At 42.4% G+C, this 23,960-nt stretch overlaps 1 protein-coding gene across 2 annotated transcripts in view; it reads right to left on the bottom strand.

Annotated features, from left to right (window-relative positions):
• The window catches only part of MAGI3 (membrane associated guanylate kinase, WW and PDZ domain containing 3), a 61,129-nt gene that overhangs the window by 17,453 nt on the left and 19,716 nt on the right, over positions 1–23,960 (bottom strand). For both annotated transcript variants that reach the window (XM_085044344.1, XM_085044343.1), the window contains exons 2-11: positions 13,462–13,578; positions 11,914–12,033; positions 10,214–10,423; positions 8,753–8,927; positions 7,865–7,944; positions 6,406–6,463; positions 5,260–5,354; positions 4,466–4,654; positions 2,483–3,082; positions 1,443–1,474 (exon numbers count right to left, since the gene is read on the bottom strand). In XM_085044344.1, coding sequence (XP_084900470.1) covers positions 1,443–1,474; positions 2,483–3,082; positions 4,466–4,654; positions 5,260–5,354; positions 6,406–6,463; positions 7,865–7,944; positions 8,753–8,927; positions 10,214–10,423; positions 11,914–12,033; positions 13,462–13,578 — 1,676 coding nt within the window. The remainder of the gene's footprint in view (positions 1–1,442; positions 1,475–2,482; positions 3,083–4,465; positions 4,655–5,259; positions 5,355–6,405; positions 6,464–7,864; positions 7,945–8,752; positions 8,928–10,213; positions 10,424–11,913; positions 12,034–13,461; positions 13,579–23,960) is intronic.

Genomic DNA, 23,960 nt, shown 5'->3' with positions numbered 1-23,960 from the left:
GACACCGAATCCCTGTCGGGCACTTGCCAGGCTCTGGATCACAGTCCAGCACTATGGGCACACACTGCTCCACAGGCACTGCCTCCTGCCCCCTGCCAAGCTCCTGCCCACAAGCACCAGAGGCGCTCCCAACATGAGCTGTTTGCTGCAGCAATATACATACAGGAAAGGAGCACACACCTGGGTAGTGTGAGGCATTAACAACTCGCTATTTGCATCTTCATGGTGCGACAGCCGCACCGCTCCTGTTTGCAAGGAAACTACACCAAACGTCCTTGTGGTCTCTCACCTTAATTGACAATCAATTTAGCACTACAATAACTCTAAATACTTCTCCTGCACTGAAAACCAGCCTGGAAAACTGGCATGTGGCAGTGTGTGCCAAACCACAGCAGGAGCAGAACAGACGTAGACCTGCCCTTTCACCAAGAGCAGAAGAAACTGCCCAGAGCCATTCAGCAGCTTGACACTTCCTGTATGTTTATAAACACCAAGAACTTGCCCTTTTTAAGCAAATTATTTTGCCGCTCTGCTTAATGCCACTGAGCATTGAGCGCTCTGTGGGCTATTGCTCCTGCACGTGTGCCGGAATAGAATGCCAGCTCCCGAGACCAAACTATTTTCACAGATCCACTCAGACCTCCAACTGCAGGGAGTTCTGCTCTGATTTATTCAGTGCGAGCAGCTGGACGCTTGCAAGGAACAGAATCTGAAGATCTTACTGAGTATGGTCTGCTTTGAGCGCGCTGAACGTGCGTGCTAATGTCACCCCGCTTCTGGGATACAGCTACAGCACCCAAACGGCAGGATAAAGATAGAAAGAAAAGTTACATCTGTATTCTGGTAATGGGGTTTTCCTAAATTGCCCTGATTTTTTCTGGACGAGAAGCATTTTTCAAGAAGTATCTGCTTTCAACTGGCCAAGTTTACAACAGAAACCTTCATGACAAACATAAGCATTAATTATCAGCATTATTAAATCGGAGGTTACTTTATTAAGCCAAAGGATTCTTCAGTGAGCTAATATATATTAAAAGAGGACGCCAAAGATCAAACTTTCAAGACTAATGACTATCGAGCTAGGAATGTATAGCTCACAGAGACTTGCTGAAAACATGGATCCAAAGATAAGCATTTCCAGAAGGGAGCACTAACCAGTCCATTAATTCTATGTGAGGATTGAGAAGAATCAAAGTAACATAAACTTCCTTTAGAAATCCCATTTCACTTTAATAATTAGCAGTGAAAAAAATAGATACTCTATTTTCTTTCCTTTTTAATGGGTACTCGGGCAGCAGCTACTTCAGGCGAAGAATTTATGCCTACCAAGTAGACGTGGTTTGACTAAACCGTCTTGCAGGTTATCACAGGGACTAAAACCCAGATGAAATGAGATTACAACGCCAGTCAGAACCCAAGTGAAATACATCACCGATACTCACCCCTTTGGCAGCTTTAGTGGGTGAGGATGGACCTGAAGAAAACACAAAGTCGTTTTAACAGCAGGTTACAGAAAGTTTCAACAACATTGTAGCAATATAATCAGCTGCTCCTGGGGTGAAAAATAATAGCTGCTGATTCACTGTGCTCTTAAATGGTAAAGTGACCAAAACCATCACTTTAGAGAAGTCTCAATTACAATTGAAAGCTGTACAAGAACGAAAAATATCTATTTCTCTTTTTGCTAGAAAATGGTCAACCAAATCAGCCCTCAGTTCATGGGATACAGAGACTTATGAATTGTCTGACGGAGTTTCACTTGCCACAAAGAAATCTGATTATTTCCTTAGCTGATTAAGGAATAGTAGCACTTATACAGAAAAAGATCTGGAGATTTTTGCAAATGTCAGTGGCTGAAATCAGGGTTACAATAAAGCCTAAAGGGACACTGAGCAGACGCTACCTGCTTCATAATCCGTTCAGCTTCCTTTAAAAAACGCACACTATCTACTACAGTTTTTGGGGAGAAGATGCATTCTGGTCCGTGACTGACAATCGAGGCAGAAGTATAAATTTGCAAATGAAAAATCTGAATTTTTCTGCTATTCCCAGTGATCAGCCCCACCTCTGTGCTGATGCTACTTCCTGTCTTCTGCAATCCCCTGTCCATTGTAAACACAGTTACTGGAATATATCTGGAGAGCCTCACGAAACTCAGCTCATCATATGCTTTGCATTATGCTGGAGATCACGTGTTTGCTTTAGCATTCCCCAGAGACTCGGAAGAGACAGTGCATAAACATATCATCACAGAATTTTTGAGACAACAGAGAAAAAAAAGGAAGAAAAACCTAACAAAACCCCCAAACAAAACCCTAGCAACGTGCTCTCACCCTAAACAGTCAGGGATATAAATTAAACTTAGAACATAATGGCTCAGAGGTATGAGCTGCTGCCAAGACTGGACACGATTTTGATATCACGCTAAAAAGGAACCTCAAAAAGCTTATAACCAACATGACGATTTTAAGTTTGTCTGTACCTCCTCTTAAAATGAGCAGGGGCACCTCTGCTCCTACTGGAAACTGCTTGAGCACCTCTACCACCTGCAGGTGGGTCAAGCTCTGCACATTCTGATGGCAAATCTCCTTGATGACATCCCCTTTCTGCAGGCCTTGACACCACTGGCTGTCCAAAATCATCTTCACCTTCTGGCCTGTGGGACTGTCTGCAATGGCAAACCCAAAGCCTTTAGGCCCTTTGACCAGAGGGATGGTGACCAGCTCTGGCTGAGAGCCCCCTGAGGAGGCGAAGGAGACTCTCTGCTCTGCCGAGTCCACGGAAGGGCCATTCAGGCGACCGTTGAGCAACATTTTCCCATTCTGATCCAACACAACTGTTCCCGCTATTAAATCTCGGCTGGATGCAGAAACATCTCCTTTGCCCGCTGGCGGGCCATTGACGACAGGCATGGCTGTCACAATATCCACCACAGGGTCTTCGTTGTCGTCAGGAAGAGGGTACCCACGACACAGAGTCATGTTCACGTACTGATTGACGGGAATGAGCTGAAACATTTGGACAACATCTGCGTGGGTATGGCCAAGGACACAACTTCCGTTTATGTCCACAATGACGTCACCTGTTAAAAAAGAAAGTTTGACAGTGTCAAAAACAAAAGCGAAACCTTCAACAAAAGCTCACCTTGAGGAAATCACTGTGCCAACTAACAACTAGTGGCTGGAGTATTACCTCGTAGCTAATATTGCCAAAAAGCATAAAGGATTTCCTCTCTGCATCTATTCTATTTCATCTCACAACACAGTGGGCTAAATATATAAAGTTTAATCTGCAGCAGATTTAAAAAATGATACTGTACAGCCACGGGAGACGAAGCAGAGCACGCACACTACTGCAAGCAGATGTCTTCTACTTAAATTCACATTGCACAGCTTCCTAAAGCCAATCCAGAATAAATCGGATTTTTTTGGCCCCGTGTTTATTTTAGGACTGGCTGAACTTAAGCTAGGATTGCACACACATGCGCTCCCATACTCTTACACTGCTGCCACGTGTGGCTAAGAATATATTTTCAAAATGAAGCGATGTGAGCTTCAGATCTCAAACCCTTGTTCCATGTTTCCATCATTTTGATGTGAAATTTTGCACGTGTGGTACACTATTCCCTGCAAACTGTCCTACCCCTTTAATGCCCGGGCATCAGTAAAACAGAATCTTTCTTATTCCATAAACTAAAAGAGGAGTAGCTGCACCTCTTTTCATTCCAACACTTCTGCAAGATTGTTTTGATTTTTGCAGAGGTGTAAAATGAACCGCATACAAACAAGTTCAAACAATACAGCAGCAACAAAACAGGAAACTGTTCCATTTTGCGAATAAATAGAATTAAATAATTCAAAGTATGAATTCTTTTACTCATCTGAAGTGTAAGAATTTACATTATACATAAAGAAGCATTTTGCCTCTTCTAATATGCAAACTACAGGTTACAGTAAGGTTATAGGTAACTTAATTAAACATGTAATAACAACAAAAAAATGTGCAAGTCTTCATGGATTGCAGGAATCATCCCTCATCCCTCTTCTTTCCTCACTTGTCCAACTCATACAACTGCGCTTCCTTATTCCTCCTGCAGGTTTTTTTCAATTTTAATAATTGGTGTCATGGTTTTTGGCAGCAACAAGGCAAAACAGCCCAGGATTCAAACACACAATTTTTGCTTTACATACAGAGAGGGAACATAAACCATTCCATGAACAAACCTGAAGACAAGCGTCTTTGCTAACGCAGAAGTACTGAAACCTTCAGAAGTGCCCTTAAAGTAGATTTTTATCTAGAATGTTGCTTGTTTTCATTTTCAGCCACTGCACTGCACAGATCTTTCACAAATCTGAAAATATTTCATTTAGTGAGGATGTGGGTGGAGTCATCCAACCTCCTGTGCCTCAAGCTGTGTTCTCCAAAATCCCCCAGGAAATGAAAGTTTAGGGAAATAATACTTGACCTGGAGCGATTCTCCCATCTTGTGCAGCGGGTCCATCTTTTAACACATTCTTCACTTGGAGAAATTCATCAGGCCTGTCCCCTCCGATGATTGTAAAGCCAAATCCCATGGTACTTTTTTTCAGGGATGTCCTTATAAGTGCTCCAGTAAGCTGGGATGGATCTCGAGTGAAGACAGACCTCCCTGGTCCTTTGGAATTACGGAACAGACAGACAGGAAGGCAGGAAACCAGGGTTAGTTCCCATAAATTTTTTGTTTGTTTTTAAGGTGTCACAAATTTAATGATTTGCTTGCTGTTGGTCAGCCTCTGAAGCACTCTTAAGGAGTAAAGCAAGCAGACAGGAAAGCTCATTTTCCAGTTGAATTCGCTGAATGTAAAAGTTAAGAGGTTTTTTTTAACAGACTCCAACGGAGCTGTATGCAAACCTCTCATCTCAAATTCTCGATTTTAATCTTTGAATACCAAGCTTAAAGTAGATCAAAAGCATCAAAACTCCAGGTGTGGTTTTACCTGCATCTTCCAGATGGCTCTTCTAACCCTCCATATATTCCAAAGCCACTTATGACAACCGGCTTCGGAACTATCAAAATGATTTAAAAGCAGTCTCAGTGCCTCGATTCAATTTTAAAATGAAAAACATCCTTCAAAAATACTGAGAGATCTGCGATGGCAACACTGTAATGGCCAGCAAAAGGACAAGGTTGATGCCTTGATGAATTCCACAACTGGGTTTTTATAAAGCAGTCTTGAAGAGAAAAATATGAGTGACAAAGAACACAATGTTCAGTGATACCTGATTTAGAAGGGCCAGCATCAGTCTGTCCTAGTTGCTTTTTTCTTTTGGCTTCCAATACTGGATTTTCAAACTGAGTTTTCTGGTTAATATGACTGTAGGCATACAAAAGGTAGGTCAAGATTTCAACAGAAAACATTCTGCCTAATTCACAAAAAAGACAACCCCCAAAAAATACATCAACAAACATAATTTTTTATTATCTCAGATGAATGCTCCAGAGGAATGAACAATAAGCTCTCATAACCAACACTGAAAGCATGTTTGTTCTTTCAGCAACTTTATTTACTTTGAGGCAAATAAAATTTTACTCCCTTTAATTACTAGGTAGAGTTGTAATATTTTAGAACTGAGAAAACCTGCTTTTTCTCATGACCCATTTACCTGTACTGTTTACAAACTCAGGCATCACCTTTTTCCTAGTAGATGCTAGGACAGTACAGAAGAGGGTGGGGAAAACAACAAAACTGAGCATAATTCAAATACCTTGGCTTTGCAAAGTGAAAAATGTTTGCTTGTTCTCTGAAGCTACATTTTCAATTCTACTGATTTCTTCTCCACGGTTAAGGAGAGATTTAATTTCCTCTGTCCTGAAGGAGATTCAAAAGAGCTCTTGCAGCAGTTTAGTGGTTATTGGCATGGCTCTTCAGACAATGAGCTACAAGTTATTTTTCCTCTTTTACAGTTATCACGTGCCACTCTTAAATCTGGTGAGTCTCTTTTTGTTAAAGCTAAGAAAAATTACATCAGCTCATTTCCATTTATAAATTACTTTGGTTCCTACTCGCTTTCCTTCTCCCAATGAAAAACACTCCAGTAAGCCTTCGATGTCACACCGTGGAATTTTTGTACGTACCAATGTTGCCAGAAGTTTGTGCCATGAATTCATTGCCCCCAGAACTGTTTTTCCTGGATACATTCAATACTTTCACAGAATCACAGAATGGTTTGGACTGGAAGGAATCTTACAGCCCATCCCATTCCATTCCCTGCCATGAGCAGGGATAACTTCCACTGCACCAGGTTGCTCCAAGCCCTGTCCAACCTGGCCTTTCACTGCATTACAACCTCTGCTTACTGGGTATCGAGCACTTCAGAATTTCTTGCTCTATTTATAACTACACCAAATCAATAATTAGCACTTACTCAACATAATATGTCCCATATTGAGGGTCTTCTATTTTCTCCCATCCATAAGGAAGTTCTGGAATCAGAAAGACCAAGTTCTCTATTACAGGGGAAAGCTATCCGCAAATATCCGAGTTTTTACAAAATAACACCTAGAGTCATAAAAACCGTGAGGAAAATAAAGTTCTCATTTTCTTCCCCGATGAGAAGTATCAGCCTGTTCCAGGAAATCTGAAGGCCTGCAACTCTTTCTTCCACTAAATGATGAGACTTGTGCTCAATTGAAATCACACCACTTTAAACATATAATAAACTTAAAGACCTGTTTAGAAAGTTAAATGCAAAAGACTCCTTTTTATGGCAACTTTGGCATCTGGTAAGAGGATGCCAGCAGCTTGTGACTGCCTGAAGGTGAAAAGCAGCTACCACAGAGGTCAGATTATTCCAGTTTACTGTTCTAGTTATCTTGACCACGGAAATTTAAATACTAGAATAATGAATGCAGTCAGTTAGCCAGACATTTCAAGGATAAATTTGCCCTGCAACTTGTTTGAGGCTGACCTAAGTTTGACAGTAACAGGGATTATCCTAGCATGAGACAGCAAGTTACCAATTACTAATACCAGCATCGCTCCACAGGGTCTGACAAAAGACCCAGTGTGTCTATTAATTTAAATATTGTTCATTTGGATAGCCTGCATCTCTGTTTAAAGTGCACTTTTTATCCTGTGGTGAGCTGCACATATGCTTAACAAGCAGCAGTACACAGCGATTGCTCCAGCTGGCTCTATTATGGATACATGGCCGTTTGGCTGGACAATTTTGGAGGATGACAGGTCATTCTGAGCCTGTTTCAGCTTTTGGAACATGTCAGGAATTTGCTGAAGACAGAGCTATCTGATACTCTTTCCTCGCAGACTAAATTTTTCAACTGTGAAGGAGATGGTTGCAGGAATTGCCTGTAGGCTACTGACCTGGAAGTGTTGAGGAAATTGAAAGCAGTCAGATTGTTCCCATAGCTTCTGTGTGCAAATACTAAGTCACGTGCAGTAGTTATCATTAGAAATACATATTTTCCCATACCTTCTCTATTATTTCTATATTCTGTTACTTACGGACTTTCTCCTTCTGACATATTCCACCTATACAACAACTTCCAGTGAGATTGCAACTCACGTGCAGCTTTCTCCTTCAGAATGATACTTACTGGAATAAAACATCTCATATTCTGCTCAGGAATGCAGACAAACCCCTCATTCAGCCAGATTCTACTGCTCCAGGGAAAATACACCATAGACTTTCCCAGTCATATAAATTCCTATGGCCAGCAAACAGGACACTTGGCACTACACTGCCAGCTCCAGAGTCATGTCTACCAGGGAGAAGCTTCTACCACAGCAGTAATGGACTGCATCCAGCTGGGATACACTCGGATATTTATTGGTGACAGGTGTCAAATACATTCTGAACATCTCACCTCCATCTTCACAATCTTCAGGAGCCTTGGCCTTCTTACAGAGCCGGGGATCAAGCCACGTGGTTGTCTTGGTGTTATGACTGTGGAGAAAAACACTTATCGGAAGAGGGGAGGGGACGGGAGGGGAGGAGAGGGGAGGGGACTCCCTCACAATGAAGAAACATTGCTTTCAATATTTACTATTGCAGGGAAACTGCAGGTTTCAGATAACACAACCTTTACTTGTGCCTCAGTCACATCATAAAATACTAAGAAGAAAAGGCATCAGCACACTGGAGACTCTCCAGGACACAAGGGAAGCGTTAGAGGCAACGACCCTCTTGCCAGTCCCCACAAGCTCATATGGGAATAGCAGCTGTTTCTGGCTGAGAGGAAAAAATATTTTTAGCCTCCTCATATGCTTAACTCTCAGGAAGTTTTCTGTTTAATTTTTGCTTTAGAACTCATAAATGAGGCAGTCTCACACATAGACAGATGAGCTACTTTCCTATCCTGGACTTTCATCTGGGCTATTTTATTTTGAAACATCCATTCCCAGCCAAGTAACAGAGGAGAAAAAACAAAGGTCTCAAATTTCAGAGAAATTTGACATAGAAAAGGTTTGTACGTTATATTTCACTTAGCAATATCCACTCAGTTTTGTATTTGTGCAATACAAAACTTGGAACAAACAAACTGACTTTTCAGGTAGAACCGGTAAGGTTTTCCTGCACGATGGCAATTTTACCGAGCATGCAACATCAAGGACTACGAGTAAGGAATATAGCAGTAGGAATATATTACATTTCATAAATAAATAGAAGCAGTAAGAACAGAAGAGAGGTGCAAGAGCAGCTTTCCAGACTGCAGCCACCAGCACTTCTCTCCTCTGAGGTGAGGGTTACTCACTCAATGAAGTAGATCATGCCAGTGTCCGTGTAGGCCATCTCCCAGTTCCTAGGCAATGGTTCCAGGGTCTCATCCCTCGACAAATAATTTCTGAAGTCCATGTTGCTGCTTGTCTGGTTGTAGCTGGGAACAGGTTTCATCCAGTCAGGAGAATCTGAATGTTTTTCTTTGTTTTCTGCAGTTGTTCAGGGAAAGTGTTGGTCAGATGCTTATGTTGTTTCTCACAAAGAACCACCCTCTTAATCTGGCTATGAGGGGATGTCAAACACATCCCCGTACGTGATGTGCGTTTTTTCACTCTTTTCTTTTCAGCTGTGAATTTTGAAAGGCTGACATGAAAACACTGAACTCTGCTCTTCCCCTGCCAAACAGAATTAACCTTGTATTATGTGCCTGAGCCTACCCTGAAAAATCAACGCTGGCAGAAACCCAAGTTGACTATGCTCTGTTGCCTTTCCTAAGAGAGAACGGTGTTTGTAACGCCATAAAACAACCCAAAAACTCCTACTAATATTCCTCAAAGAACCAGAAGGAAAGGTAGAGAAGACCCAAACTGCTGGTAAAATAAACAACACCTTCCTACAAGCCACAGCTAGAAAAAAAGATTTCAAAAATTCCTGCAGGAAAATTTAAATTGAAGCCTCCACCCTACAGTGCCGAGGTTATGTTTGGTACCCTCTGTAACACGATGATGTCCATGACCTTCACCCAACCACCAGCCCGACCGCTGGCCCCTCTGTGGTGTTGCCAGCCCTGAAGATGACAAGATCAGGTCAGGTCTGGTCAGTATAACTCTGTCCTAAACACTCACACAGAGGATCAGCTGCGAATGCAATGTGACAGTTTCTCTCCACCATCAATTCTCCCCCCTCGAGATGAGTAACCATGACAGCAAAAGGAAAAGGGCATCCTGCCAATCCCAGAAAGGTCCTGCTGGACGCTGCTCCAGCCTCAACACACTTGGCTTATTTCTCTCCACAAGCTCCCCCTCGGGTGGTTTCAGGTTATGTGATAGTTCCCTTACACAAAAATAATCTGAAAATTCTACGGTGTGAGCCAATGCTGCCCCTTAAACTAATCGCTTCCCTAAAATCTCCTGTGTACAAAGTCAGTAATTGCCTCAAAATTAAGCGTTAACATTTACGGGGTACGAATTCTACTCTGTGAAGGATTCTGTTATTTAAGGAGTGGATAAATTTTTCCGTTCTGCTCGTGTAACTGGCCCATACCCAGCACCACATGTTCTTGACCGAGCAGTGCATTTTATGATGCAATTGGACATCTGGCTAGGAGAACAGCTGGTTCTTTTTAAAAGGTCATTTCAAAATTGACTATAAACACCAGCCGGAATAGAAACTGCCTTCAAACGGCACCAAAATTAAGGAAGCATGAATATTACTTGTATGGTCCTTATCCATTCATACAATACTCCAAGGAAAATTTCTCCCCTTGTCAACCAACCTATCCCTCCGCTGCCATTAACTGCTTCCTTTTCCTCCTCTTCCTCCTCTTCAGGGACAGAACTTTCCATCCTTTGCATTTTGCTGACGGATGTGGTTCTTTTCCTCTGTGATTCAGTATCAAAATCATTGTCAAAAAGAACTTGATCCACCGGATCAGGCTGAAAGGGGCTGGGCTCTGCTGGAGGCTTCGGAGTACCATAAAAATTACCTGAAAATGAAACAGAAATCAGGATGACTGAAGCTCTGATACTCCTGGAGGCACTGGTAGTGGCTGTTAATATTTTACTGCCCAAGCAAACACGTTTTCATGAAAACGTAAAGCCTCAAAGAAGACATAGCAAAACCCAACCAACAGTCAAAGCCTATTTATTCCTACATTGACTTCTTGCCAATCAAACACTAGCTGTCAGAAAACAAGAGGTTAACTCAAAACTCTTGTCCTGCCATAAGTTTTCTAAAGAAAAAGACAGATTGGTTACTTTGCCTGCAATTCACTACTAGTCCATAAAGAGACTTAGGGGAGAAATCTGAGAGGAGCAAAACCAGTGAAAATCAATTATTCTTACTCTATATACTAATTAACAGAGCAACAGAAACACTGAAGTCAAAAAGCAAATTAATTTTGTGCAGAAACAAAGTATTTATTTCCATAAAAACAGTAAACAAATAACTTCTTTTTAACACTTACAGTTTTCTACTGAGAATACACTTGCAAAACAAAAATGGTAATATTGCTTCATCTAAAAATTATTTTTACTTCAGAAAAATGGACCGATTTTTCCTTCAATATTTAAATCTGAAACAAATCATCTCCTGTTTTCTGGGAAAGGATTTCAGCAACTGACTTCTCTCCCGACTGCTCATATGACTTTTATTAGGGATTTGAGCACACAGCAACAAAGCTTCCCAGAATTCCTGCTGGGATAACTTTTGGTGCCTAGATATGGTTTTGACTATGTAAATAAAGTTAGAAACACTTCTGCAAGTATCAAGCAAAGTGGGGACAGCCAGATAAAGTGCAGCTGAGGGGTTTAAAAAAAAAGCACTACTTCAGCCTAAATTTGCTTAGGAGATTTCCACAGACAGGACAATAGTAACAGTCAGTGTGGGATATGGAAAAGTAAGAGACACAGAGCCTTTCACAGGATTGTCTGACATATTCTTTTGTTTTTTCACCACATTCATTACAATGTTTTTCCCGATCACATTTAACAAACCGAACTTTACCACAGATTTGGACAATCTGCTCTAGTTCGGTCCAATTTTTCATTGAAAAATGCTTTTGTTTCCCTGCCGGGTCAGAATTTCTCTTGCTTTCTGTCCTTTTGATGCACACCTGAGAGGAGAACATGGCTCCATTCTCTCAGATTTACACAAAATTGAATGAATTCTCTTAAATTTGTACCAGGCACAGATAAAACCTTTTCAGAATGCTTCCCAAAAATGCAACAGAGAAAATAATCAGGTGGCATTAGGAGTGGTTGAAAGGACCATCTGTGGTTTATCAGAGGGCTTTAAAACAAAATTGCTCTTCCTCTTCACAGTAATCCAGAAACAGACTCGCTATTGTCTCTCTACTACTGTAATGACCACCCGGTGGGCAAGAAAACTGGTACGACAAGGAGCTATCCTTGGACTAAGATCCTGGACACGAGAACCGGCTCCTTATTTCCGTTCCGTTAAACATCACCAACATACCGTCGTATGTTCCGCTTTCTAGTAAGGCTCCGCTTTCTTCCAGCGCTTTAAACTGCTCAACGGGGATGAAATTATAGTCCACCCCAGGGACCTCCCCATCTCTGGGAGCCCTTGTAGTGCCTGCAAGGACAGAGAAAACACTCTTGTAAGGTACTTAAGTGCTGCCTGTTATGAAATGCTGCCTGCTGTACAGCTCAGTAAAGACAATGTGTTTTCGAATCCTTGTGTAAAGATGCTGTCACTCCAGTAAGACTTAGAACAACTGGTGAGCAAGTGAACAACAAAGTACAAAAACTGGGCCAATAAATTACACGGGAATGACAGTTCTGGTATTGAGGGGGAAGGAGAAATACAGTTGGGTGAGGGGGTAATTAAGAGAGAACTTTTTCTTACGGTCAGTGAACCAAAAACAACTTTCGTGGCAGCTGATGATACCTGGGCCAGGCAATCCCAATCTGGGATTCTGGGAACAGCTGGGATTTCAACCCAGCTGTAAGGGTGCTGCATCTCTCCCTGTCTCCACCAGCATCAACTCTCTAATTTGCAATGAGGCCAGCATGACTGAGCACATTTGATTTTTGGGCCACCAAATCCATAACTATGCAGAAAACTTATTTTGTAACCTACAATTCCGAATGCAATTCAGCCACACTCCAACCCCTGGCTGTAGGTAAACTTTATCAGTAAATTGCTGAGTTAATGCAGAGGTTCTCAAAGTGCTTTTTTCTTTGAAAGTAGGCCTCCCATAGTTATAACAGCTTAATTAAAGCTCTCCTGATAGGACTGCACTGATTCATTACAACCTAATAGCATTTCACAAGTATATGTCAATTTTTTTCAGGCAGCAGCATGAACAAGAGCTAGTAAATAAAAGCTAATAATAGTGAAATGCAGTTTAAGAAAGCCACAAACTCTCAGGTGTGCTCAGAGAGAACAGAGCAGAATTCCTGTAGATACAAAAACAGTAGTTGACAAAGTTTTAAGTTTTTACTGCAATGAATATTTAAATAGTCAATGATGACTGTTTTTAATCAATCTGTCTTCTCAGGATGAGCAGTTTCCCTGTACCTTCTGCCACTGTCATCCTTCTGCACCCAACCCCTCCTGCCACCCTCCTTCAAGCTGCCCTGCTCTGCCTAATGCACGCAACACTCTCAAGGTCTCCGTTTCCTCTTTGTGAAGAAAAAAACCCTAGCACATTGACAAAAATCAGGAATGTTTTTCCACTGCTCGATCATGGTGAGGAAGATTTGTTTCTTGTGGTGGCTGTGGTCATTCTAACAACTATTGGCAAACTTGAGAAGAGTAAAGCACAGATATTACTGAAACACTCTGAGCTGTGAATTCTCAAGTTTTTGCTGGTTTTCAGTCCATACTGGCTGTACCGATTCATGGCAACTTCAGATGAGAAACTGCTGCAGCAAAGCCAGAAGTCTCTGCTGCAAGGTAAAACTCTAAACCAGACTAAGAGAGAAGGCATTTCAAGCTCACAAATGATCTGGGAGTTAGCAGGAGCAGATCAAATGAGGCTGATCTTTACATACTTACAAGGGATGGTTCTCAAGTAGAGATTGTCTCTGATCACTTGCTGGAGTTTGTGGTCTATCGAGCCCTTCTGGAACTGAAGGCTCAGGTAGTGGCGCAAGTCCTTGTTGATGACTTTTCCTTAAAAATAAAAAAGAGCAGATTAGAATAATTTATAAAGCAGGATCTCACAATAAGGATTGTGTTTCGCTGCTACAAAAGTTTCAGAAAAAGCTAGCAGTTGGAAGAGTTGGGTTGTTTTAAATACAACAATGTGAATGGAAAAAACATTCTGTGCTATCAAATCACAGAATCACAGAATGCTGTGTGTCAGAAGGGACGTTAAAGATCATCTTATTCCACCCCCTGCCATGAGCAGGGACACCTTCCTCTATCCCAGGTTGCTCCAAGCCATGTCCAACCTGGCCTTGAACACTTCCGAAGATGGGGCAGCCACAGCTTCTCTGGGCAACCTGTGCCAGGGCCTCACCACCCTCACAGGGAAGAATTTGTTCTGGCACAGTGATTTCAAGCAGAGCTGACTAACAACCACCCCCCCTCATCTCCCAAGCAAGACAGTGACAATATTCTGGAATTGTTTGAAAATCAACATAAAGCATTCAAATACAAAACCTATTAAGGAAATTCAAAGTCTCTACAGACAGGAAATTATTTCACTGTATTTTGATGCAATTTCCATTCAATTTACACCTACTCACAAGTCACCTGAGTTCAATATTTTATCACATTTTATCACATTCTTCAAATGATAAAAAGAAAATATTTCCTTCGCAAAAAACATTGCTTAATAGAAAAGAGTTAGGTTTTTTTACAATTACTCCTTTGCAATACTTCTGTCAGGTATCATTAGATAATCTGTCATATCACTGGAGAACCATGGCCCCTTCAGCATACAAATAACTGAGCTCTTGTATTACTGCCTCATCCTTCTGACAGAAGGGTACAAACCAATCTTTTGTACCCTGTCAGCCTCCCAGAAAGCACATTATATAGGGTTCAGTGACCTTGGTAAATTTCAGTTACGTATTACAGCAGAACACTCAGGGCTTTAGGGAAAAAGCTCAACCTTTGTCTCCAAACCCAGAGCAGGAGATGGGCACCAGCAGGCGGATGCTGGTGTAGCACAACAGCAGGGACAAAGGCTGGAACAGACAACTGTTCCTGTTAAATTACATCACCGACAGGTTATGAAATGCGTAAACCTGCCACAGAAGCGTTTCCCACGGGAGCCTTTGAAGAGTGTGAGCTCAAAGCTGCTGATGAGACCAAGTCAAAAAGCTCACAGTCCACAGCAGTCCTCGTACAAGGCTCACTCACCTACATCTTCAAACAATTACTATACTTACATACAGGTCAAATCTGGAAAAAATCCCAAACCATCAAACCCCTCCCACCTCTAACCAAGTTTTCCCAACCTGGGAATGTCATTCCTGCAGTTAGTTGTACGTTTTGGTTGTGACAAGTTCGTACTTTCCCTTCCCTTTTAGCCAAGGTGAGGGCATTTCACACCTTGTACTCAGCTCTCAAACATGACCTCAGCAACCACCACTCACCAACAGCAAACAGAATTTCAATCTGCACCCTCTTCCCTCCAAACAAAACCGTGGCACAATGAGGAGTATTTCAAAGTGGAACCAAGATTACCTATCAGCACTTCAGAGAGGTCAGTGATTTCCACAGATTAACCAAAACACACACAAAAGCACCTTAAGCCCTCAAGCAAGGACAGAAGTCCAGCACATACCCCGAACAGGCAGTACATCCTGTGCCAAACACAAGCTCTGTTTGAATGGGGTTCGTATCAAATGAAGTCAACTTCTCACCTGCTTTAACACTGTCATTTATTTAAAAATTACCTCCAAACACACAAAAAGCATTTTGCAGTGTTGGAACAACACCTCAACATTGTCCTTGTGACTGTCCCGGAGTTGCACAAGCCACACAGCAATTCCCACTAACAAGGCTCTCCCCTCCCTGCCCCGCCAACCCCTTCTCAGGAATGCGTAGCAACTCTGCTAGCCACCGCATCAATTCCCTTTTTACCAATCCCAGTTTTACCATCATTAACTGTTCCTTATAAAACTTTGGATTTGCTTCCTGCAGTATTTCCTTCCAGCAAAACATGTCATGAAAAATAGAAACAAATGGGGTATTCTCCAGCAAGAAAAGCATTTTCCATTTGTTACTACAAATTATCCTTTGTAGACGAGATAGTTTCTCAACATTAAAAAAATGTTTTGCTGCTAAAATGGCCCATCCATCTCCTTGTCAAAGCCAAATCCATAGCTCTGCACTTCAGCAATCCCAGCATATTTCACTTAGGCAGATCAATACACTCATATTTCACTGAGGCAGATGAATCTGGTCATTAGTTATATTCAGAGCACGGCATGTTGGAAAAACTTGGCGAGATGTGAAAATCTGTTCTGGATGTGTTAGAATTACAGACTTTATTTACTCACTGATCTTTCCCTCTTCATGTTTTAAAATTTAAAAGCTCATAAACCCTTTTCAATAAATATCAACTCAGTTAAAAGACAAAATAAAGGCAAGCCTGCTACTAAGGATACACTGATGCTGAGGGGCTAATCTTAGTATTAAAACCTTAGAGACTGGACTATACTCTGAGACCAAGATGACTAAATTGAAGATTGACAGGATTGCCTGGGGAAAACAGAGAAAAGTCAAACAAAATAGTGGGCAGAGGAAAAATGACAGAAATCCACACAGAGAATGGTTTGTATTAGAAAGCAGAAAAATAAAGTAAGGATGCTTTAGGCAACCTCTGGCAAAAGCCAGATTATTTTCCCTCCAGGAGTTTCTTTTACATTGTTTCATGCAGGCTTTTAGGAGAACCTCATGTATCAGCCTCTCTAAAATGACCTGATAAATGTCTGGTTGGTGTTTGTTGTGCTGCTGAGACGCCTCTGAAGGATGACACAGGCAACACAGGGACCAGTCGAGAGGAATAATGTACTTTATACCACTCAGGTTCTGCAAGATGAACAGGCACAAGCCTCTTGTTTTCAGTTTTAATTTAAATTAACCACAAAAGAACTGTTTAGGCGAGGATACACACACTGGAGTTGGGGAAGGAGAATTATGTGACTGCAGAATAAAAAAAGGCTCAAGTGCCACTGCAGCAAAACACAGCGTCGTGAAGGAGAGAGGCAAACAGGAGTGACGGGTATCGCAAAAATGGGGGTGTTGGCTCTTACAAACTGCACTGGTGGTCAAGTGGCCTTTGCTGCTGTACCAAAGCAGGACAAAAACCAGCTATTTATATATCCAACCTGTCATGGAAATGCTCAAGAATACATTTTGCAGTTACAAACAGAGGAGCATTGCCATGGTGCCCCTAGAACTTGACACAAAACTGCATTTCTAGATCACCAATGTTGGCAAGGCAGCAAAGTTCGACATTGAAAGATACAAACAAATTCTAATTCAGTCTGTGTAGTTTTTATGTTGCTGTCTGGTAATAAAGTCACAAACACCTCTGGCTAATGCTGCTGGCATACAGAGTATCTGCAACATCCCCATCAAGTCACTCTGAAGACCATGTGGAAATTTTCCATTTTGTTTTGATGAACCTTTTACACAGACACAGGTGACAACTTTCCAGAGCCATAGTATTCCCCGCACTACTGGAGAGAGATGCCTGAAGTTTCCATGCCAACACCTTTTGGAGACAGTGGCAGCTACACGCTATCAAGGAGCTGCAGGGCTGATCAGAGACTCGGTAGATTAAAGGTGATTTTCTTTCAAACTTTTCAAAAAATACTTTACTGTTCACTATAAAAGCGATTTTTCTAAGTAGCAGTTTATTAAAAGTAAGCTGCTTTCCTATTAAATGATGTAATTCATTACTAGGGCTTACACCTTCATTACAACCTTTTGCACAAAAATGCCTTTTAAGTGAACAGATGAGAAAATGGAATTGCATTCCCTTGTTTCTGGAGAAAATTTTTTTAAAAAACAGCTGAAGTCCTGGTATGCTCTACTGATGACCTGAAGGGTAAAGTCATAGAATCCCATAATGGTTTGGGTTGGAAGGGACCTTCAAGCTCACCCACTTCCATCACCCTGCCATGGGCAGGAACACTTTCCACTAGACCAGGTTCCTCCAAGCCCTGTTCAACCTGGCCTTGGACACTTCCAGGGATCCAGGGGCAGGCACAGCTGCTCTGGGCAACATGTGCCAGGGCCTAAGCACCCTCACAAGGAAGAATTTCTTTCCAATAGCCCTAATCTAATCCTGCCCTCTGGCAGTGAGAAGCCGTTTCCCCTTGTCCTGGCACTCCAGGCCCTTGTCCAAAGTCCCTCTCCAGCTCTCTTGGAGCCCCTTGAGGCACTGGCTCTTAAGATCTCCCCAGAGCCTTCTCTTCTCCAGCCTGAACACCCCCAGCTCTCCCAGCCTGTCTTCAGAGCAGAGGGGCTCCAGCCCTTGGAGCATTTCCATGGTCTCCTCTGGACTTACTCAAGCAGCTCCACATCTTTCTGATGTTGGTCCCAAGAACTGGAGGCAGCTCTGCAGGTGGGGTCTCACCTGAGCAGGGTAGAGGGGCAGAACCCCGTCCTCCCCTGCTGCCTACGCTGTGGGATCAGCCAAGGACTCGGTGAGAGTGAAGGGGAGGGTGGTTTCTGGGTTCCAGTGCATGTGGCCAGGGCATGTCCAGCCTGTCATCCACCAAAACACAGCCCCCACAATCCGAAGGGTCGGGCAGGCAAGAGCTCTCCCGGCAAAGCTTGTAGTGATCTGCCGCCACCTTCTGGCACCTTCCCGCTGATCCCCCTAATTCCAGCCCCCAAGTCCCCTCACTCCCCCTCCGCCACGGGAGTTTAAACACCACAGGATGAAAATTGCACGTGTTACATACTGCCACGCAATTTTGTTTCCTCACTTAAAACTAAGCAGAGGAGAAACGTAAACAGAATTCCATCATGTGCATTCAGAATTCCACACGTGAATACAATCTCAGTGTGTCCAATGGCTACACTCAGCTGTATGATGTGTTATATAAGCCGTGATTGCAAAAAGGCCACCCTGACTATGAAAATTCCAGTGAAATACACATTAGGAGCTATAAAAACAGCTCCATGGCCTCGCTCACAGTCTAAACTAAAATAGGAATTCTCCAGGCTCACCAAGTGGAAAACAGTTACTGTTTAATTAAACTGAGCTGCCAATACACACATTGAAATCAGGCAATTTTTGACACGACTAAGCAAAAGCCATTTAAAGAAATGTTCAGCTCCACAAATCAGAGATGCAGTGTTAGGAAACCCAAGCTAGAATTAGTGGGTAACACATTAACTTTATTATATTCCTCAGCAACTATTAACATACGATAATTTCACGCAAGTTCCAGAACTGAACACATGCAGTCACTGAGCACAATGAATGATTCCTGAGCATGCAACAGAATTACTGTATTCATGAAATATGAAGAGGTCGGAAAAGCCCAGCAGTTGTACAGTTGTGAGTACCTGCTCTACTTCACCAGCAAGTACTTCACTGTGACCTGGCAAATACATAACTGTGCTCTCAGCACAAGGAGAAGGTAGGAGGTTCAAATTATTACAATGAATATAGAAAAGAGACTGGAACATTTTGAGAATGTCCAACCCAGTCAGCAGGAGCTTCCTCAGCTTGTGCAGTAGAAGCATAGATGGATTCCTATGCAGAAGCCTGCTTTTCCTTCAGGGAAGGGGGCCCACAGCCCTGTGGATTTCTGAGGAGGAAGGCTGAGACTCGCAGCACTGTCTGGCAGCTCACGTCCTAGTCCACCAAGGGCTCCATGACATGCTCATACTCAACACCTCCCTGTCTCCCTTCCAGGTAATGAAGGCAGGAATCCAAGTTGGGACTCTGCTGTGGAATAGAGGAGCTCCCTAGGAAAATCCAGGCCACTTTGGGAGGTGAGATGACAACCATGCCAGGGCCAGTGACCCACCCAGGAAAAGAGATCCTGGCGCTGTTACGGACTCAGGGTAACTTCTGCTCATTCTCTGAAAACCTGCAGCTTCTTCAAAGGGCAGGCAAACTCCCTGTCACATGAAGCATTACTTCCCAAGAGACCCGCAGTAAAGGCAGGGCTGTGTCCTGTCTGCAAGGCTCGATAAAGCAGCATTCATTCATTTAGAGTTAAATTGCTACACGGATGTTGAAAAGACCAAGAACAGATAATCATCTCAGGAATACGGCACCCACTTCTGCTCGACTGCCTCTTAATGAGACTCAAACAGCAGTAGGTCTACACTCCCAAAGTCTGAATTAATCACATCTTTTGACTGTCAGACCCGACACCAGAAAAGGCCAACCTATGACTAATTCAGCAAAGATTCTCCAAATCGGGCAGGTTCTGGTGTGGACACCGTGAGAGCATCTTGACTTGCTCTATCACTGGTAGGTGGCAACATTTGTCTCAAACCAGCAGTCTGTCACAGGACACTGAATTCTTGCCTGACACGGAATAGAACAGACAAGGTAAAAAACAAAACTTGACTTCCTAGAGCAAATGTGGGAGAAAAGCCAAATACATTAGCAGTATATTTTGAAGTGTGAAATGCCAGTGATGTATTTTACAGAGACAAGGAAAAAACCCCAAAACCTTGAACGATCAAAGGGCATGAAAGAAGAGCAAAAGTGTATGTCAATCTGGTCTGGCCACACTGACAGACTTCTCACCTCCTCCCTCAAACCAGCATCATTTGCAAAGCTTTGGGCTGAGAACAGACCAACACATGTAAAAGACCAAACTCTTCAACAATTAACAACACTGTTATCAGCAGAGGACAAATCCAGGAATGACTTGTGAAAGACTTTTGGTGACGGAAGGGAAGGTCCTGAAAATAAGAAGCTGACGAGTGCAGATGCAAGTGAACTGGACTATTTGGTAACAGGTATCAAAGGAGGTATTACGATTGAGAACAGGGCTGTAAGGAGAAAATATTTTCAAAATATATTTTAAATTCCTTTTTAACAACAGCCTTCAAACATTCACTAGTAGCATCTTACTAAAGCTTGCTAGGCTGAGTGAATTTTCCTTTACTAAATGTATGCAGAGAATATTTGACTGGACAGGGAAAGCAAAACGATTTTAATTAGGCCATGCTGCACTCACACTTAAGTTATTCCAGCATCTAGAGAAAACGCGTTATTAGGAGAAAGTGGTAGCTGAGAAATTCCCAAAACTTTCAGACAGAAGACAATTTGAGATAAGGGCCTTTGCCCCACTCTTCCTTTGGGATGAGCTTTTCTACACAACCTTGACAAGTACATCTCAGCTTTTCAAAAGCTCAGAAGAGATTGCTATCCGTTTGCTTTACTTTACCATGCATTTCAATTGCATGATAAAGATATTGAGGAAACATTAGCCATATGGAAGTGATTACCCTCCTCATGCCACTGTCCTACAGAGACAGATCCAGGAGAGGTTCAGAACGGGATAAAGTTTTTCAGGTGAACCTGACCCGCTTTGTGTGCTCTCCAGCTGTCCTGCCCACTTTTTTCAACACAATACGTGCAAGAAATGGACATCTAATAAATACTGAAGACCTAAGATAGCTACATTTACATTTTACAAACCCATACCAAATACTTCAAGGCACAGAATAACCACAAGGCTAATTGGTACACGTAGGAAGTCCCAGAACAGCAGCGTGGACGGAAGGAAGCAGGACTGGAGGAACCACCCCCTGACAAGCAGCAAGGCCTGCCCAAGCAGCAAAGAAGGAATGTAATTCCTCTAAGTAACACAATTTAACCCTGAACTTTTAACTACAATAGCAAACCTTCTTTCTTTGTTCTGAAGAGAAATCATGGTGCAGAGCACTTGCAGATTATTATCCTGCTGTGAAATAAAGGCTGTTAAGTGGCTAAGTGTTACTAGTGTCAGTCTGCCTTGAAGAAAATTTAATTAAGCATCTTTCATGCAGCTGAACTATAGCTGTGTCATTAAAGACATTCTGCAGTTTTATAGAACGTAAAGGGTAAGTATGTCAGATTCACATAATTACATTAACATGGTAGCTGCAGAACAATTCATGGAGGAGTTTACATAGAGTCTACTGCACAGAAAAAATCTCAAGGCTATTCACAGCCGCAGTAATCCATTAAACCAAACTCATTTACTAGCTGAAAGCTGAGAAATATTAGACAGATTTACTCTGAAAGGCTTGTTTAGCTGTAATTTGCTACATGCCATCCAATAAATTCTTTGTTACAAAGTCTGATTTACAGAAATTATGGTAGAGATAAGCCTTACAGTATTAATAAATCATTTACCAGAGTACTCAAAATACTAGCAGGGTGTTTGCAATACTACTGAAAGAAATGAAAACCTGTTTATACAGATTTAAGTAAGGTTACCGCACACCTCATTACAGTATGTATATCCCAGTGCACTTTAGGGATTTTCTTATTTTTGTTAGTAACACAAAATAGACTGCAGAACCACCAATAACTATGAAAGTTAATTTTTAGGGTCCAGATTTAGATCATTCATTACTAAAAACTAACAAAGAGGTGCTCAACACCAGCCTTCACAGGATAATGCTGTCAGATCCTCAGTCAAGGTGGTGAGAGATTCAGGGAGACAAAGTTTCTCACTCCACATTCTTGAATATCGAAGCATCCTGTGTCACAGTTTCCTTGAAATCTTAACGTATTGGAAACAATAAACCAGGCCACTGGTAGTAAACCTGTGCAAAACTAATTTGGCTTTGTGTTTGCTTACGAATGTCCATCATTAAAGCATTTCAAGGTCTGGAGATAACTAAAATATCATTTGGAAGGCACACCCCCAAAATTTCTTTGAGGAACACAAAAAGTACCGGCAAATCATGCATTGTTTATTCCAAAGTATACCTGGAGCTGAGAGGGACAGCACATGAAATGTAAACAGTGGGAGGCTGGATGCAGTTTTCTATGATTTTAGTTTTGTCTGTATAGAAAAGCAAAGTCAACTGTAACAGAAGCCTCTAGAGTGTGAAAATCCATCCATAGCTGGCTATTGTTCAGTGTACAAGGGGAAAGAAAATATTGGCAGAACACAGATGGCATTAGCTTGAGCTGTCAGTGCCATTTGGTTGGTGTATGAAAGTAACACTTGTTACTGAGTTAACACTTGCCATTTTTCACAGAGGCATCAGAACTGGCTGAAGCTTGGAAGTGAAGAATAAGCCTACAGTGACAGGACAAGAGGGAATGGCTTCCCACTGCCAGATGGAAGCAATTCTTCCCTGTGAGGGTGGTGAGGCCCTGGCACAGGTCGTCCAGAAAAGCTGTGGCTACCCCACCCCTGGAAGTGTTCAAGGCCAGGTTGGACTCGGCTTGGAGCAACCTGTCTAGTGAAAAGTGTCCCTGCCCATGAAATGAGATGATCCTCAAGGTCCCTTTCAACCTGAACCATCTATTCTGGGATTCTGTGATCCAGCACTGAAAAACCAAGAAGTTTTTAACCTTCTGCCACCTACCCTGAGCTGATTTCCCTGCCAGCTCCAGAGCACCCATGGGCAGACACTCCCCTGTGCCCACTCCCATCTAACCACAACCAACAGCAAACAGTTTTTTTTAAAACAACCTAAAAGCACAAGCACTCAGCTCACACGTCAGAACGCATTCAGAGCATGGAGAGCATCAGCAGAGCTCCCGGCAGATGCCTGCCCCTTCCCTTCCATCTGCTCCTGGGACATGGCCATGTCTCTGCAGGGCATCCCCAGCCGGCACATGGCAGGGCGGGGTCACGCACCACTTCAGAAATGAGGAGAAAGCTGGAAATTGAGACCAGCTGCATTTGGAAATCCGTATGTAGGGCACCAACAGATAAAGGCTCTACCTGACACAAAAACAAAGAGCATTTTGCAGCAATGCTACTCAGTTACACAGTTCTAGCAAGGGTCTCTACTCTTCTTCGCTGCATCGTGTTACGTCTATAGACATTCTCAGCCTGTGCATGATTTCCGCAGAAAGGAAGCATTTTAAGTTGGTTTTATGCCCTGCACTAGCATTAAAAAGCTTGCACAGCCTAATGAATTGCCTACAACCTTAAGGATTTTTAAAACGAATATTCTTTCGAGTAAAGTAGCTCCAACTTTCACACTCCAGCTTCACACACAAACCAGTATCAGATGATTACAGTAATGCCTTGCATGCACACAAAAATTCATTAACCATGGGAATACAGTCAGGAGAAATACCAATGGACGGGATTTACTCTGATCATGTCAAGTATTTTAACACTCCCATTACTAAACAGGAGAACAGCAAGGTTCAAAGGCCTGCACAGCTGTTTTCCATGAAAAAATATTTCCTAATACCTAATCTAACCTGCCCCCCCACCATGTAACTTGAGGCCATTTCCTCATCATGATCAACTCAAACCACCGTGCAAGTGATGGAGCTGGCATGATGTTATGATCCAATTATTAAGGCTCTTTAGAAATACCTCTGCCCAAATTAAGGTGCAAATGAGACCATATCCCAGTCAATACTATGG

The sequence above is a fragment of the Lichenostomus cassidix genome, unplaced genomic scaffold (genome assembly GCF_008360975.1).
Source record: "Lichenostomus cassidix isolate B80296 unplaced genomic scaffold, HeHo_3.0 unassigened_scaffold_chr26, whole genome shotgun sequence".
In the NCBI taxonomy this organism is placed as follows: Eukaryota; Metazoa; Chordata; class Aves; order Passeriformes; family Meliphagidae; genus Lichenostomus; species Lichenostomus cassidix.
This window is presented reverse-complemented; position numbering and strand designations above follow the sequence as displayed.